This window comes from Papaver somniferum, chromosome 5 (assembly GCF_003573695.1).
Source record: "Papaver somniferum cultivar HN1 chromosome 5, ASM357369v1, whole genome shotgun sequence".
Classification (NCBI taxonomy): domain Eukaryota; kingdom Viridiplantae; phylum Streptophyta; class Magnoliopsida; order Ranunculales; family Papaveraceae; genus Papaver; species Papaver somniferum.
The window spans coordinates 138,062,190-138,079,843 of record NC_039362.1 but is presented as its reverse complement, the minus strand read 5'-3'; the positions used below and the strand labels follow the sequence as shown (position 1 = coordinate 138,079,843).

The 17,654-nt window shown below is 36.0% G+C and overlaps 3 protein-coding genes across 5 annotated transcripts; all 3 read right to left on the bottom strand.

Moving 5' to 3' along the window:
- Positions 1-1,380: 1,380 nt before the first annotated feature.
- Positions 1,381-2,767, bottom strand: LOC113277866. Of its 3 annotated transcripts, none has more exons than XM_026526837.1 (3): positions 2,438-2,764; positions 1,802-2,259; positions 1,381-1,697 (listed from the first exon to the last, which is right to left on the bottom strand). In XM_026526837.1, exons 2-3 carry the CDS (start codon positions 2,162-2,164, stop codon positions 1,623-1,625), a joined length of 438 nt encoding a protein of 145 aa, XP_026382622.1. In that variant the 5' UTR covers positions 2,165-2,259; positions 2,438-2,764; the 3' UTR covers positions 1,381-1,622. The 3 variants fall into 3 exon arrangements, with proteins under 3 accessions (XP_026382622.1, XP_026382621.1, XP_026382620.1); XM_026526836.1 differs by having other exon boundaries at positions 1,395-1,697; positions 1,802-2,252; positions 2,438-2,767; XM_026526835.1 differs by having other exon boundaries at positions 1,395-1,697; positions 2,624-2,755.
- Positions 2,768-9,215: 6,448 nt separating this feature from the next.
- Positions 9,216-12,282, bottom strand: LOC113279689 (proline-rich receptor-like protein kinase PERK3). The gene is made up of 9 exons (XM_026528362.1): positions 12,192-12,282; positions 11,308-11,898; positions 11,156-11,179; positions 10,951-11,061; positions 10,506-10,832; positions 10,291-10,406; positions 9,958-10,218; positions 9,576-9,776; positions 9,216-9,290 (listed from the first exon to the last, which is right to left on the bottom strand). The coding sequence occupies exons 1-9, from the start codon at positions 12,280-12,282 to the stop codon at positions 9,216-9,218; spliced, it is 1,797 nt and encodes a 598-aa protein (XP_026384147.1).
- Positions 12,283-12,746: 464 nt separating this feature from the next.
- LOC113282874 (50S ribosomal protein L19-like) lies at positions 12,747-16,921 on the bottom strand. The gene is made up of 6 exons (XM_026531978.1): positions 16,771-16,921; positions 16,165-16,274; positions 13,884-14,126; positions 13,716-13,802; positions 13,514-13,647; positions 12,747-13,072 (listed from the first exon to the last, which is right to left on the bottom strand). Exons 2-6 carry the CDS (start codon positions 16,270-16,272, stop codon positions 12,967-12,969), a joined length of 678 nt encoding a protein of 225 aa, XP_026387763.1. The 5' UTR covers positions 16,273-16,274; positions 16,771-16,921; the 3' UTR covers positions 12,747-12,966.
- Positions 16,922-17,654: the final 733 nt, after the last annotated feature.

The following is a 17,654-nucleotide window of genomic DNA, read 5'->3' as shown; positions in this document are numbered from 1 at the left end:
TTTTAGCCTCGCCTGGTCTTTGGTTAATCATTTATGCGGGTAGAGTAAGGAGAGGCTTGTGAGGTTGTTGTTCCCTTGACCTCCCTCCTCTTAACACCCAGCCAGAGCATTTAACAACTTGGTTGCGTAGTTACACCCACATACCGCGTCAATTATTTAAGAACCAGTCAATTAACAAGTACCCACTTGCATGGCGTGAATTATTAAATAATTTTGACTCACACCTCTGAAGAAGTCTAGTGAACATTTATTTGATGGGGTATAAGCTAATTTCAAGATCCATTTAAGCTCTTTTTGAATCAAGTAGCCAGAAAAGATCCATACAGCTTGTTTATGGTTTCTCAACTCAAATTCAATTCTTTTATAGAAAATTACATCTTCAGAGAGAGAGAAGGGGCGATAAAAGATCTAAAGATGGGTGCTATGTTCTCAAAGGAACTTGTATCGTCGAAAAATAAGTACTTACACCACTTCACCCATCGGCATACTCTAAAACTTGTATCGGAGGGCTGGTTCATCTGCAACGCTTGTCGTCTACTGGGAATGGGTTTAAGATACCGGTGCAACGAACTGTGTGATTGGGATATCCATGAAACTTGTGCAGCTGGTCCTGAAGTATTGTCAACGCATATTCACCCTGACCATCAACTAAACCTCACATGGACCAAGGGAAATCCTGATGAGCATTTGGTGAAGAGAGGACGTTGTGGTGTTTGCGATGAGTATGTTAATGGTCGGCTTTTCTATTCATGCCCATTCTGCTCAAGAAAAAGAGTAGGTTTCTTCTTACACCCTACATGTTCAACGCTTCCACCTCTGGTAAATCACCCGATAGATAAGAATCACCCTCTCGCCTGGCAATCTGGTCCGCAGACATGGTGCACAATCTGTAGAAAGCGTTGTCCAATTTGGCACTATAGATGTGAACCTTGCTCCGTTGATGTTCATTTTGAGTGCGCATGTTAGGCTACTCACATGTAGATAGTTCCATTTTCTTGGACGATTGTGTAATTTGTAGATCTATTCTACAAAAGTTCTAAAGAAATAACGGAAATAGTACGTATACCGAGAGCTTTGATCTTTGGTTGATCACCAAAACTGAATTTCAAATGGAGTTGTGGATCCATGGTTGATCAGATAAAACCCATCATCTTCGTTTGGGTTCGCCATTTCCCTAAGTTCTTTGGTTTTGTGCTTTTCTTTTAATGCCCGTACAGTATTTAGTTTGCAGTTTATATTCTAGAACCCAAATACTAAATTATGGTCATTCTCGTCACCCGTGAATCATGGTTCATCCTATGTTCAAGTTTTCAACAAGTGTCACATTCGAATGTTTTGACCTGTTTTAAATTGTGAACTGTACATGCATGTTTGCTTTTCTTAACCACAAATCGTTGCCTTGATATTTTTACTTTAGCGATAACCGAACAGGAAACATGGGTAGTACAAAATAATCTCCAAATTGACAAAGAAAACTTAATGAAAACAAAATGCTGGAACTGAAGAAGTTGACCAAATAAACGGAAACTTAAATATAATGATAGTAAACTATGAATTCAAAGATTACATTAACGCAAAAATGATATCATATATAGGCTCAACTCTTGAGTACGTGTGGATCTTTAGGTAGGAAATCCTGCCCAAGTGCGAAGCTTGTATTCCAAATCATGCAGATCGTAGTCTGGTTGCACTTTTACCTGTGAATTGCAGCGGTAAAATTTCAGCAGGGTCACAGTGTAAACATGAGATCAAGTAAGCTAGCTATAACTTTCCTTTATATAATCTATACGAACAAACTAACCTGAATGGTATGAGATACTTGAGTTTCAGTTCTGTATTGACGTTCGAAAACTATATCAAGTTTTTCTTCTTCTAGAACACAAAATAGGGTTGATGTAGGTGATACGTCTTTCTGAACAACTGTGTCTATTAGTATGGAATCTTCCGTTATTTTTCGTATCTTGATAGATGGCAGAAACTGATCAAGCCTTGACGACAAGGACGATGTTGATGGGGGTGACAAAATCCCTTCGTAAGATTCATATTCTGGCATTTCCATCATCATGATATTTTCCGGATTCATTTGTTCTCCACGAGTTACAGTATTAGGTGTAGCGGCAGTACCATCATATTGGTAATTCTGAGAAGCCATTCTCCTCGCCATAATCGTCAGCTGCTTCTTTCTTTGCTAGTAAACATTCATGAGGCTCCAACTCCATTTCCGCCGCTCCTTCAGGATGAGCCATCCTCAACTGTTGCCTACGTTTTAAATAAAGTTAGCATATCATTCCAGCTGCATATGTTGGTGGATATTATTTAGACAACCAATATATAGAAAAGTGACAGCGTTAGACGTCACGACTGACCGAGAGATATAAACTAATGCAGCTACGTACACATATAAGTTTATATAGCGCTGGACTAATGAGAGACATACATGAAAGTTAGGCGGCGTCGATGATGATGAAGGTACGTTAGTGTTGAGCTTAGAGAAGTAGAGAAAGTAATATAGTCGGAGACGACTACGAAGAAGCAACAGATCTTGATAACTACTCCCTGTATTCACCTTCTTAAGTATCTCTCTAGCAGCTAGTTTTAAGAATATGCGTTTATTCTTATTCACATCCATGGTTGTAGTTGTTGTAGTAGCGGTTGATTCAAATGTCCTTTGCCTACTGTCTTTCATTTCTCTCAAAGTTTTTTCCCTGAAGAGAAGCCAAACGTAACGGACATATATAAGTTGATCAAACAGGCCCTAACCAGAAATGAGATAATAAGGACAGATTTGGTGGACCATTATCACTTGTACCGTAACTTTGTTTTATACTAATGTACATTCAGGTTGTAAGATGAGAGACATTCAAGTAACTCTTGCAATGCATGAGCGTGCTGCGTACACAGAGAAGTTTCAAACAGCCCACGAGGTTCTCGCGGGGACTAGCCTATTGGTTATGACGAAAGTGAGAGCACGTGGAAGATCGGATACCCCATTCGATACATAATGTTTGTTTCTAGAACATCGTTAATTTGATTATTCTAAGTAAACCCATTTGACAGATGTTAATTTGTTTCTAGAACATCATTGGTAATTAAGTTTATAATGACCACATTTACTGTACAGTTAACTACAAGGATTTGACGTTTCAGATTTTTTTTCCTTCTTCCAGCTGTTCCGAATAGACCGGTACGTATCGTCTCGTGTGCGTTTACACCCTAAAATTTGTATGTCATAAAAGGAAAATGGATAGTTTTTAAAAAGAAAAAAAAATTACCAAAAACATAATGGGTTTTTCTCTTTCTCTTTCTTTTTGTTTTGAAAATAATGGGTCTTTTAATTTGGCCTGTGATTATGTGTGAGAGGGAGAGGCGGCCGGAAGAATTTGTTTAGGTGATAGGTTCAATGTTAATTTTAAATTTTTTTTGCTGGATAAAACAACATTTGATAATAAGCACAAGGCACAACAATAATCAACTAAATTTTACAATCCTCGGAGATTACCAAAGATATATCTCCTAACAAAAATGACAACAAAGATGAACCAAAAATGATCCATAATAGTGGGTAATTGGTATCCTCCATCTCAGTTAAGAATCAGGCCCGATGAGGATATTCTTCTATCACCCGGCCCACTGTTCAAAAGTGCACCTCTTGTTTTGCAGAAAAGTTTTTCTCTTATAGACATTCTCAAGCATCCACATAATGGAGTTACTCTGAGAACTCTTGGACGCATTCCTAGAATCAGGAATGACTTTTACTAATGTAAATCTACCACTGCAAGCCCATTCAAGAGTGTTGAAGATTAAACCAAAGATATGGTTTATGGAAGTAACTAGAAGAAGTTAATGTTGTCAGAGTGGAAGCAACCAGTTGAAGTTGATGTCGTTTATGGAAACGACCAGTACAAGTTGTCATGCGTTATTGTGAACGTGTGGTAAACTTGGGAAAACAAGTTTGCTAGTATTATAGTTTGGTTACATATAGTATTTACGTATAGAGTTTAGAATATTCTAGAAGTGTCTTTAATTTAGAGTTTGATATGTCAGGAAAGTGTCTTTACTTGAGAGTTAAGTTTGTTAAACTATAAATTGGCTGTTGAGCCATGAGATTATTTACATCAATATAGAAAAGGGTTTGAGTTACGTTTTTTGTGTTCATTAAGTCTTTGATATCATATTTTCTACATCTGGTATCAGAGCACTGGTATCAGGTTCCAGGGTTGTGGGTATGAGTTGTTGAATAAGAAGATGGCGTCAAGTTTGAGTTCTATTAAAGTACCGGTGTTTGAAGGTAAAAACTTTAAATACTGGAGGTTACAGATGGAGAATATTTTCACATACCAAGAGGTGTGGGATATTGTGAAAGATGGTTATGATGAACCAGCAGAAGGAGTTGTTCTAACAGCATAACAACAAACTGCTTTAACAGCAAACACGAAGAATAACTCTAAAGAAACCTACATTCTCCATCAAGGTATTCATGAATTTCTCATGGATAGAGTTATCTATATTAAGCAAGATAAAGCGGCATGGGATGGTCTGGTAAACCACTACAAAGGTTCTGACAAGGTCAAGAAAGTAAGATTACAAACTCTGGAGCACAAATATGAACTGCTACAGATGGATTCATCTGAAACAATATCATAATATTTCTCAAAGACATTAAATCTTGTCATTGTTCTAATAGCAGAACAACAAACTGCTTTAACAACAAACAAGAAGAATAACTCTAAAGCAACCTACATTCTCCATCAAGGTATTCATGAATTTCTCATGGATAAAGTTATCTATATTAAGCAAGCTAAATCAGCATGGGATGGTCTGGTAAACTACTACAAAGGTTCTGACAAGGTCAAGAAAATAAGATTACAAACTCTGAAGTGCAAATATGAAATGTTACAGATGGATTCATCTGAAACAATATCATAGTATTTCTCAAAGAAATTAAATCTTGTCAATGAGATGAAAGTTAATGGTGACACTATTGAAGATTCAGCAATTGTTGAAAAGATTTTAAGAAGCTTACCTGAGAATTTTGAAGCAAAAGTAACTGCTATAGCAGAGTGTAACACTGCTGCAACTATGACTCTTAATGAGTCATTAGGTTCATTACAGGCTTATGAACAGAGATTACTTGAGAAAACAGTTGCTGCAAAACAGTAGAAGAAGCTCTAGAAAGTCAAGTCAGATGGACTAACAATCAAGGAAATTCTAGCTCTGGAGGAAGATCAAATAATAGAAGTTATCAAGGAAGATATAATTTTGGAGGAAGATCATATAATGGAGGTTATCAGGGAAGAAAACCAATAGATAAAGCAAAGCTTCAGTGTTATAATTGTGGAGATTTTGGACATTTTTCTTTTGATTGTCCAAATCCTAGAAAGACAACAGAAAATAATTACAAAGCCAACTTCAAAGAAAATATAGCTGAGACTCAAGAAGAAGAAGAACAGAAAGCTGAAAACATGCTACTTGCATGTCATACTGTAGAAGAACAACCTCAACTTAAGTGGTACTTATATATTGGTTGCAGTAATCATATGTGTGGCAGAAAAGACTTATTCGATAAACTTGATGAGTCTGTAAGATGAACTGTGAAGTTTGGTAATAGTTTTACAATCCCAGTTATGGGAAAAGGAAGAATAGTAATGGTTCTTAAGAATGGTTCAAAAGCATACATTATGGATGTTTTCTATGTACCTGGTTTGCATCAAAATCTGCTAAGCATGGGGCAATTGTTAGAGAGAGGATATTATATTAATATTTACAATGGTATTTGTTTCATTAAAGATAGAAGAAGAAGACTGATAGCAAAAGTACAGATGACAAAGAACAAACTATTTCCTTTGAATATTCAGCATCAAAAGGAAAGTTGCTATAGTACTCATATACATGATGATTCTTGGTTGTGGCACAAGAGAATGGGTCATGTAAACTTTAATAGTTTACAATATTTATCCAATAAGGAGATGGTGTCAGGTCTACCTACTATAGAGTTTCCAGACTCAAGATGTGAGAATTGCATCTTTGGTAAGCAACACAGAGATCCATTCCCAGTGAATAAAGCTAGAAGAGCAGGACAACATTTGGAAATTATACACAATGATCTATGTGGTCCTTTTGAAGTTACATCACATGGAGGTAATAACTATTTCATAACTTTCATTGATGATTTTAGTAGAAAGGCTTGGGTGTATCTGCTTACATAAAAAAGTGATGCTTTTCATGCTTTTAGAAGTTTTAAAGCATATGCTGAGAAACAAATTGGTAAGAACATCAAGATTTTGGAAGAGCATGGTATTCTACATCAGTTAACAGCTAGATATACACCTCAAAAAAATGGTGTTGCTGAGAGAAAAAACAGAACTATTATGGAGATTGCTGGAACTACAAGAAGAACAAATGGTTTACCTAAGAACTTTTGGAGTTATGCAGTTGATACAGCGGTGTATTTACTTAACAGATGTCCAACATATATCTTGAATAATAAGACACCAAAAGCAGCTTGGAGAGGAATAAGACCAAGTGTAAGACATTTGAGAATTTTTGGGTGCATTGCATATGAACATGTACCTAAAGAACTTAGGAAGAAGTTAGTTGATAAGAGTGAGAAGTGTATTCTTGTTGGTTATAGCTCAGTAACCAAAGGATACAAACTTTATAATCCAGAAACAGGGAAAATAATCATTAGCAGAGATGTGATATTTGATAAAGATTCACAATGGGATTGGAATGTTACAACAACAAAAGAAAGTAAGAATAGTACCATTACAGTTGAAGAAGAAATAAGAACTCAGAATGATGTTGTTGAACTTCAAGAAGAAGTTAGAGTTGATGTTGTACCACAACAAGAATAAAATACAAGACCAAGAAGAAATATTGTTACACCGGCAAGAATGAATGACTATGTGTTAAGAAGAGATGATGATGATACTGATGATGAAGTGATTAACTTTTCTTTGTTTGGAGATTGTGATCCTGTAGCTTATGAAGAAGCTTCCAAAGAACAAGGATGGATACAAGCTATGGATGCAGAGTTGAAGTCTATTGAGAAGAATAATACTTGGAATCTTACTGAACTTCCACAAGGAAAGAAAGCAATATGTGTAAAGTAGGTTTACAAAACTAAGTATAAATCAGATGGAGAAATAGATAGATTGAAAGAAATATTAGTTGCTAAGGGATATAAACAAAAACAAGGAATATATTAATCATAAGTGTTTGCACCAGTTTCAAGATTGGATACAATACGTATGATCATTGCTTTAGCTGCTCAGAAGCATTGGAAGATCTTTCAGATGGATGTGAAGAGTGCATTCTTAAATGGTGTACTACAAGAAGAAGTATATATTGAACAACCAGCAGATTATGTTATGGAGGGGAAGGAGAATAAAGTATACAAGCTAAATAAAGCTTTGTATGGTTTAAAACAAGCACCACGTGCTTGGTATACAAGAATAGATTCATACTTCATTGAGAAAGGTTTTACAAGATTTCCATATGAACATACACTGTATTTGAAAGATGATTCTCTTGGCAATCATATTATAGTTTTTTTATATGTGGATGATCTTATATTCAGAGGAAATATTTCAGTATCAATGAATTCAGGGAGGATATGGTGAAGGAGTTTGAAATGACAGATCTTGGATTAATGTCATATTTTCTTGATATTGAAGTACAACAAACAGAAAGAGGTATCTTTATTAATCAACAAAGATATGCAGATGGAATATTGAAGAGGTTCAAGATGGATAATTGCAATCCTATTTTGACATCAGTAGAGGAGAGGTTGAAATTGACAAATGATGGATCAGGAGAACTTGTGAATCCAACAGACTTTAAGTGTCTGGTTGGATGTCTCAGATATTTGACTGGTACAACACCTGATATTATGTATGCAGTTGGGTTGGTCATTAGGTTTATGGAATCACCAAGACAATCACACTTACAAGCTGCAAAACGTATTTTAAGATATGTTAAAGGAGCAACTAGTTTAGGAATTCTTTACACAGATTCAGAAGATCCAAAGCTAGTTGGATATACATATAGTGATTGGGATGGAAAAGTACTTCATGTTATGCCTTCCATTTGGGAACAAGATTTTTCTCTTGGTCATCAAAGAAGCAACAGGTTGTTGCATTACCCACAGCTGAATATATTGTTGCTGAATTGTGCTACACAAGCAGTGTGGCTGAGAATGATGCTGAAATCTCTTTTCCATGAGCAGGTAACATCTACAACAATAGTTTTTTATAACAAGTCCTCAATTTCACTGACAAAGAATCATGTGCTTCATGGAAGGAGTAAGCACATGGACATCAAGTATCATTACATTAGAGAGCTTGTCGATAACAAAGAAATAGCTGTTGAATTTTGTGAAAGTGTGAATCAAGTAGCTGATATTTTCACCAAGTCTTTGAAGTCTAATACTTTCATTTACTTGCATGGAAAATTTGGAATAATCAGTAAAGAATATCTTGGTTTAAGGGAGGATGTTAAGATTAAACCAATATATAATTTATGGAAGTAACTAGAAGAAGTTAATCCTGTCTGGGTGGAAGCAACCAGTGGAAGTTGATGTCGTTTATAGAAACCGTTTATGGAAACAACCAGTACAAGTTCCCACGCGTTATTGTGAACGTGTAGTAAACTTGGGAAAATAAGTTTGCTAGTATTAGAGTTTGCTTACATATAGTATTTACCTATAGAGTTTGGAATATTTTAGAAGTGTCTTTAATTTAGAGTTTGATATGTTAGGAAAGTGTCTTTACTTGAGAGTCAAGTTTGTTAAACTATAAATAGGTTGTTGAGCCATGAGATTATTTATATTAATATAGAAAAGTGTTTGAGTTACGTTTTTTGTGTTCATTAAGTCTTTTGGTATCAGATTTTCTACAAAGAGATATAATAATAGCAACAATTTCTACCACATAGTTAAACTGCACTCCCAGCCCCAAAGTCTTGGCAAAAACAAAGCTACCCCTTTCTTTTCTGTACATGAAACCAGCAACTGCAGCCAAGCGAGGGTTGCAGGAAGTTCCCGATGGCAATCAATAATCCGTTCATTGAAGGCAGTTCCCAATGGCAATCAATAATCCGAGTTCTTCTAGTTAGCCTACATTCAATACCAAAGTCCTGTAGAATTAATTTGAATGTCATACACATCATGCATTATTCATCTTGTCTTAATTTTCTGAGTATTCCAGTCTACTTCCTCAAACACCATGGCATTTCTCATAAACCATATACCATATACCCGCAATTGTGCTAAAGAGAGACGCCATCCAGATCTGTAACACAGCAGAGCTGTTGTTATAATATACATTATCAACAAACTTACAAACTTTACATACAGTTGTTGATGGATGCATCTCTATAATGAAAAAACTTCGGATGAATTCGCAGTGTTTTGGGATAGTAATAACGAATCATTCTTCTCAATCTTCAAGTTCTGCTTACAATAACAATGATTTTAGTTGTTAGCACAGGTTCAAAAAAAATCTCTAAACTAAAACAAGTGTATGTGCATATTAGCGATTTCTTGTAAAAAATCTCTAAACTAAAAAAAATCTCACCTTAAAAGTTTGGGTGTTCTTCCAAGCGTCATCGATTTCTTGTAAAATGTTGTCAATTGTAGGACGACCATTGCTTTTATTAGCGACACAAAGAACTGCAATATGTAGAATGGACCTGAAATCTTTCGCGTCTAAGTCTCCTTTCAATCGTGGATCTTCAAATTCAGTTGCGGGTCGCTTCGCCATTATGACATCTTTTGCCTGCATAAGCAGTATAAGAATTGTTAGCATTTGATGACCCATCTTTCACCTTCTCTGACTAGATACAGTACCATGGTGTACAATTCGAATCGCAATTCTTTTGAGGTTGTAAGTGAAAAACAAGCTGAAAATGTACTAATTTGATTGAATGCTCATTCACATTGTGTGCCAGTGTGTATACCTTTCTAGTCAGTTGATCCCTTGCATCGATATCTAACTCGATAACCTTTCTTCCTGACAAAATTTGTAGGATCACAATACCGAAACTATAAACATCACTAGCTGAAGTGAGTTTAGCATTGCTCATATATTCAGGGTCCATATAGCCTAAAGTTCCTCTAACATCAGTGAAAACTTTGCTTTCTTCCATCCCAAGCATCCTTGCTAAGCCAAAATCAGAAAGCTTTGGATCCATTGTGTCTGTCAGAAGGATGTTTGTAAGCTGCAACCACAATCATAAATCCATAACTTAGAAACTCGCAAAATACCAGACTTAACTTCATATTTTTCTTACCTTGATATCTCTGTGCACAGTACATCCGTAAGGGTTATTGTGGAGGAACTTCAATGCAATCGCGCAGTCTCTCATAATCTTTACTCTTCTATCCCATGTAAGATCAGTATTCCTTCCTGTGATAAAGTATGCACTTAGATAAATATAAGACTACATGAACTAGCAGGTGAATCGAGTTTATTCAGATCACTAAGTTCATGTTAAGTTATGCATACTTAGAAGATGTTGAGCAAGATTTCCGTTAGAACAAAATTCATAAACCAGATACTGCTCCCCATCTTCTTCGCAGCATCCAAAGAGACAGACAAGATTAGGATGCCGAATTCTTGATAAACCTTCCACTTCCCTTGTGAATGTATCAGAGGTATTGCTCTTGTATATGTGTTTTATTGCAACTATTTGTCCACTTGGAAGAACAGCTTTGTAGACTTGGCCGGCACTCCCAGTGCCTAAGCACACTTTATGGCTGCTGAAGTTTATGGCATTCAGGATTTCTTGCTTGGAGAATCTATACAAACCAGACCATGCAGCCATTTCTTTCCCTGTGAATCAAATAAAATGTTGTAGTTCAATGAAATCACATTCCTAATCTGTGATTAATTAGACATCCCTTGAATGCTGTTATGATACTTGAAGTTGGAAAGACAGTGAATAGTATACCTTTAACTGGTCTTGGAACCCTCTTCCTTGTCACATACTTGATAACTACAATAATCAAAACCAACGCCGATGCTGCTATAAGTATTGCTAATATTGCCTGAGCTGTAGAATCTGAAAAATCATAATAGCAGTATACGTTATTACGGTTAGTCTTAGGGCCTATCCGGACCCATATAAGCAGGAAATTCAGTTATTTTGCACTTACACTTGAGGCCGGAGTAACCTTCATCTGGTGACACAAATAAACAACAAGATTTACTCATAGTTAGTACTTCAGCGACGAAAATGCTTAAGTATAAAAAATTACTTAATGCATGGCACTACAATGATATTGATAGGCACATATATCACGCTTACCTGCACTATCCAAAGCAAGCAAACAACTATAGAAATCATTGATCCAAGAAGAATCGCCGATGTGTTCAACTGCAGCAGCAACAACCACCAGGAACACACAAATCTCTTTCGCTGTACCATTCTTTTTATCATTTACGTTAGTAAGGTCCATCAGTTCATCCCTTGTGTCTGTAATGGCTTTTGCACAATCCTTGCAAGTGTTATTGAATGAGGTACTGAACTGACTAGTACAATTTCCTATTAAATTTTCGTATAGTCGGGGATGAGACTTTTTGAAGGTTGAGTAAGAAAAACTTGAACAGCCACTACTACCATAAAAGAGTTTATCAAAACCACAAGTGGTGATCGAAACTGATTGTTGTCTCTCGAATAAAGAATTATTGGATGAACAGTTTTGCCATTGCTTTTGAGTTAGGAAGATAGAATCTGTCATGTTGGCGTTCAAGGCCAGGGCTTGGGATATTGTTGTCAGACCAGTTTTACAACATGTTGTTGTATGAAAACTGTCCCACAGGTTTATGGTCACTGCTGGATCTCTGATGCATTCTCCTGAAGGTAAAAACGGGTATGCAGTGAAGTTCAGTGGGCAACCTGGAAACAGAAATGGAGAAAAGCAATTGTTATTTGTGAGCATGTTAGTTTTTCAAAGAAGAATTTACAAACAAAGCTAATATGAGAATGAAATTAGTTCAATAGCACAAGGCTGCTACAGGGGTCCCCTAAGTACACGGCTAAACTCAGCACTGGATTGGTAACCCCAGTGGAATCGGGTAACCCCCTGTAGCAAGCCTAATGAGGGGGGTTGGCATAACATATGTATGGTATAAGCATACATGCGCATGTAGTAGAATATACAGAGAGAAATGAAGATTGAGGGCACAGACCTGATAAATCATCTGATGAAGCCCACAACCGGCAAAATTTAGAGAAAACTACAAGAACAAAAATTGAAAGCCTTGGAAAATCTTTATCCATCCTTCACTATCTCTACTTTAACTTTGTGAAACACACCGACTTATAGTTTTATGATGGCATAAGAGGTTCTACTGTACAAGGATCCTTGGTGATTTATAGACAATTTTGCGTTGTTCGTATCGGGCACATTATTGAATATTCTGATTAATTTACGTCTGAATGTTTTGTTGGATACGTTGGTTGTCCATACAGCTACATAGGTAGTGCCGATACAAGGAAATAACAGCTGTATGGATATGTTTAAATACGGCATTTCACACATTTAGTAATGCAAGTTACACGAATTGTCAATTCCAATAGATTTTGCCATAGAAGAGATAAAGGTCAATTTTTAATCCAATAAAATATAGCTGTCCTTAAAAGTTCCCTGTCGTGAAAAGCAACATCCCATAGACAGCTTAACAAAATAAACCTTTACAAAGAAATCTTAAAAGGCAGAGAGAGAGAGAATGAGAGAAAAGGGAAAAATCATACAAAAAGCTATTTTTGCCTGATGTGGATAAATTGAAGAATCAAACTCTGCGAAAACACTATATTGAGCTCATCGACACAATTTATTACAGGAAATAAAGGGGTAACACTAGCCCGCAGGTTTACAGAAGCTTCAAATAACTGCAACAAATAAGTCTATTGTTACCTAATTAACTGCCAAAGGTTCGTCTACAACCAAACCTTCTGATTAGGTTACTGTTTCTTGAGTGCATTCTTTCTATCCCTGAGATAGTAAAGCTTGGCCCTCCTGGCTTTATTCTTGTTCAGCACTTTCATCTCCTTAATGTTAGGAGAGTATCTGTTCAATCACAAAGTCGGATAGTTTTTCCTGAGGGAGTCCATAACAATTGAAAAAACAAGGATAATACCAGAAACTTGTTACTGTAAGTCTGTAACTATGAGATTGAATAGTGCTCATCAGCAAGAATATGTATGGTTTATTAACTAATGTCATGCTTTATAACTTACTCGGTGCATGCCTACACCTAAATATTTGTCGTAGCATATTCCCACTCATTATGTGAATTAATCAGATTAGCAAGCCAAGTTATTAAAAGAATATCTTGAAATTGATTGTACACTCGTTTTGGTGTGTTTCACAATAACAGACTGTGGCTGGACTTTGTGTTGAGCAAGCTCTGATGCACTTATTTCTTCTAGCAACAGTTGGCGAAGGAAACAAACAGTAACACAGTATTGAATTTTGACAACACTAAAACAATAAATACTAAATACTTACAGAGGGTAAACAGATTCTACTCCAACACCAGCTAACATCCTTCTTATTCTAAATGTTGAATGTAGCCCAGCATTCCTTCTTGCAATAACAGTGCCTTTCAGAGTTTGAACTCGTCGTTTGTTTTCTGGAACTTCCTGTTCAATGCGGGGGTCAGTTGAAAAGAAAAACAAAATCACTCAAACAATGCAAAAACTTCACCTACCACTTTAAGCTGGACGGTATCACCAGGCTGTATATCAGGGAAATCTCTGTGCTCTTTCACTGCTTGCACTTGTTCCTTATCAATAATCTGTAAAAGAGAGTAACATTAGGATGTTTAGATGTATAAGAAAAATGTAGATTACATTCTCTGAAGCAATGAAATTCATGCCTGCATAATATGTCTGGCTGTTTTATCAAGCCTCTTGAATTTTATATGCGGAGAAGCTATGTCATTGGTGGAACCAGAAACCGGTTCCCTGGGATGAGCATCTGTTGTCATGGACCTGGTAGTGAAAGCAGGCCCAAATGCACCCCATTTGGATATCCCTACTCCATGGATTCTGCATGTGGACGATGCACAACTGCGGCAATGATATGCTGAGGACTCCAACGGGGAACTACATTTGGTTTCCTGAAATTAACTCAAGGACATTAGATAAGAGTACACTTTTATCTATTACCTAAGGACAAAGACTGACATAACAACAGTAACACCAACTGATCCCGGCTGGAATTATGGGCATAAAGCAGCCCATTTTCTCTAAATAACAGAGAACAAAACAAGGCAATCACCAAATTGGTCGTGGATATTTGAGAAGTACCAAACTTTCTCCGGAAACCAACTTCTGAAGAAAAATTCAATAGCTAACATTCCACACTACAAGCTTCGCAGTTTGAACCTATTTATTAGCCTGATTTTCAATATTAAAGGTAACTCTAGTGATTGTTATTTGTTAGCTTGTATCACTTTTGAAGAATTAGAGCTGGGAAACGAATAATAATGTTCATAAACAGGACTCCCGCAATTCTTATAACTATTTTAAAGGACTGCTTACAAATACTAAGGGGTTAACTGAGTCCTCAAAGAAGGGAAAAAGTTTTGATCCCGCAGTGCGAGAGCAAAATTTGAACTAGTACCTTGATCCCCCTTGGATATTGAAGTCATGACTAACCACAGTTATCTACTGAATTACTTAAATAATATTCGTATCTTTCCAGATTTTTTTCATATACTTATTTTTACTAAATACCTATTACGTATTTATTTTATCAGCAACAAACACAATTGAATCCGGCACAAACCAACTTACTTACAACCTGCATATGACGTCATAATGGGAACCACGAATTGTATGTTTCAAAAACTAGCTTACTTCATTAGTCTCCAAATATTCCAATAGTTCATATTTGGAATGGATGAAAACATTGCAGACTCGAACACTAGCTTACTTCGTCTTCATTAGTTAGCCTCAAAGTTTTAGTACCTCACAAGGATCCCTGATCTTCTCAATTTCAGACTCAAGATGTCACTGTCCTCCAATCCCAACAAGGACATTTTCCAAGACCACCCACCACTCTCTCTAGGGTTTGTATAGAGCATAATTCATCAAACATCGTTCATCTTTTAATTAACTTAACAAAACTACTGATCTACAAAATTTAGGAGGCCTCCTTCTGGGGACTAAAGTGATTTTTGTCCATCACAATCACTATGGTATCCCCTAAACAAGAAATATTTCAAAGTTCGTTTATCGTATTTTCAGAGAGAAAATCATAGTATGCAGCAGTACTTAATCATAGTTCGTTTTATGAATATCTCTCCGCATTCATCATGATCTAGATTCTGGATACTAACAATGAACAATTGCTGACTTTTTTTCCACTCTGCCTTCCCTTAATATTGTGCGATGATAGATTAAGAGGTCTGTGAGATTTTAGGGGTCAAATGTAGGATATCATGGGTATTTTACAAAAATAAATAATTAAATACTTTATATTGGATTTAAACTAGATATGGAACTACAAAGAAAATCCTAACATAACTGTGGTTAGGTCCACAATCTAATGACGTGACATCTTTGTTATCTGAGGGTTGTAAAGGTGCTAGTTCAAATTTGCTCTCACACTGCGAGATCAAAAAAATAACCTCAAAGAAGATAACCAGATAATGCCTTTATAACCGCACTCGTAATTTACACCTATATGATTGACAGGATGGAGTCATAATTCAAGAATAAAACAAAAGCATCAGTCTCTGAGAAGTGCTACTCCCTCCGTCTCTAAAAAATAGGCAGGTTTGTGTGTAAATTTACACACAAACCTGCCTATTATTTTGAAATGGAGGTAGTATAACTCAACATACGAAAACGAGTTAAACGTAAGCTGTGTTGTTGCTTGAAGAGAAAATTCGAACTTTGATTGGAATTTAAACACAGGTTACTGTCCTTGACATACATGGTGTTATTTGCGATAGCACCGGTTATGTTAACATTTTCCGAATGTAAATGACAACAATCTATATACCCTAATTGCAGAGACGCATTCCAATGAATTACAGAATTCTGTGTCACCATTATTCCTAGAGCATGGGTTCATTTCTTGAACTAATCAATATGAATTCATAAAATAAAATCAAAACAGTTACCAGAAAGGGTTTACAAAACACATACTGATTTCAAAGGAGAGCCAACACAAGCAATGAATCCACGAAGACCACTTATTTTACTGACATTTGAGGATGTGAGATGACATCGAAGCCCTTTATAGAGTGACTGCATATCTGCAAGACAAATCCACTTTAAAGAATCAAATTCAAACTGTTTACATAACAACACCACGCATCATCTTGAAAAAAATAACCATCCCATATTTCACAATCTGCAAAACAATCATATACAAGTAATGTTGACAGTTTTTCTGGATTCCAAACTATCACAGATGCAGTTTTTCGCCTATAGTTAGTTCGCACAAGCTATGAACCAAGATGGAGGAAATCTGAATCTAGCAAAGTTACTCAGAACAATAGAGAAAAAGTCTTGATATGATTTCAACAAATACATAAATCCGACAAAGGAATTCTACAGGGTATAATTTCGTAAGTAACTACAAATCCTGACATTGCAAGTAAATCATCAAAGCATGTAAAATGAAATTAGATTCTAAATTAAAGTCATAACAAAATTAAATTCTAAGTACCCCCAAAATCAGATTGATCAAAGTCACAAAACCCCCAAAATCAAACACAACAGAAAAACCAAAATCAGATTAATCCATACCTGTTGCCTGTTGTTGTTAGTTGTTTTGTTGAACATCAAAACCCTAAAACACACAGAAAAAAATCAATAACAAATCAAAATTATAGGGGGCGTGACGCTCTAGGATGTCTGGGATCGTCCATATATGCCCAGTGGTTTTAAACCGTTAGATCTGAATATGTGTGGCATAAAGTTTAATTTTATTTGCTATTCCATTTAGTAACCTTTTTTTGTTTTTCTGGGGTGTTTATTAGGGAAAGTTGCCCCTATTTGCCACCCCCATTCCTTGCCACCCTTACCAAAATACTAAAAGGAAGATATACTTTTCAATCCTATTTTCCCAATTTATCACCTACAAAAATCTGATTGTATTTAATTACAAACAATTCCCTTATATTTCTTCTTCCTAACTAGTCCTTTTTTCCATTGAAACCCAACTAAAAATCTTTTTTCTTTTCTAAGCAAAGTAAAAAATAAATTAAAACACTACACCCTATGATCAGCACATAGACAAGGCAATAATCAAATTGGTGGAACAGACCACACCATATGACAACCGTTTGACTTGGCCCATTGGGCAAGTTCGTGGGCTATATTATTAGCTATACGATTAACAGAAACGAAAGATAGATATTGAAATTTTGGAATTAGGGCTTTAATATCTTGAAAGAGGTGGTGAGTTCTTTGATCTCCAATGAAGTTCTTCTCGTTGATCTTCCCAATGATTACAGCAGCATCACTCTCGATCACAATCTTTTCTTCTTTTCTTTCCAGAGCTATCTTTAGAGCATCCCTGATTGCAAATATTTCCGCTTCTTCTACAGAGAAACAAACTAAATTAGTTGATTCAGCTAAGATGAAAGAATGTTCCGAGTCTCTTATTATTATACTGATCCCCCAACTGT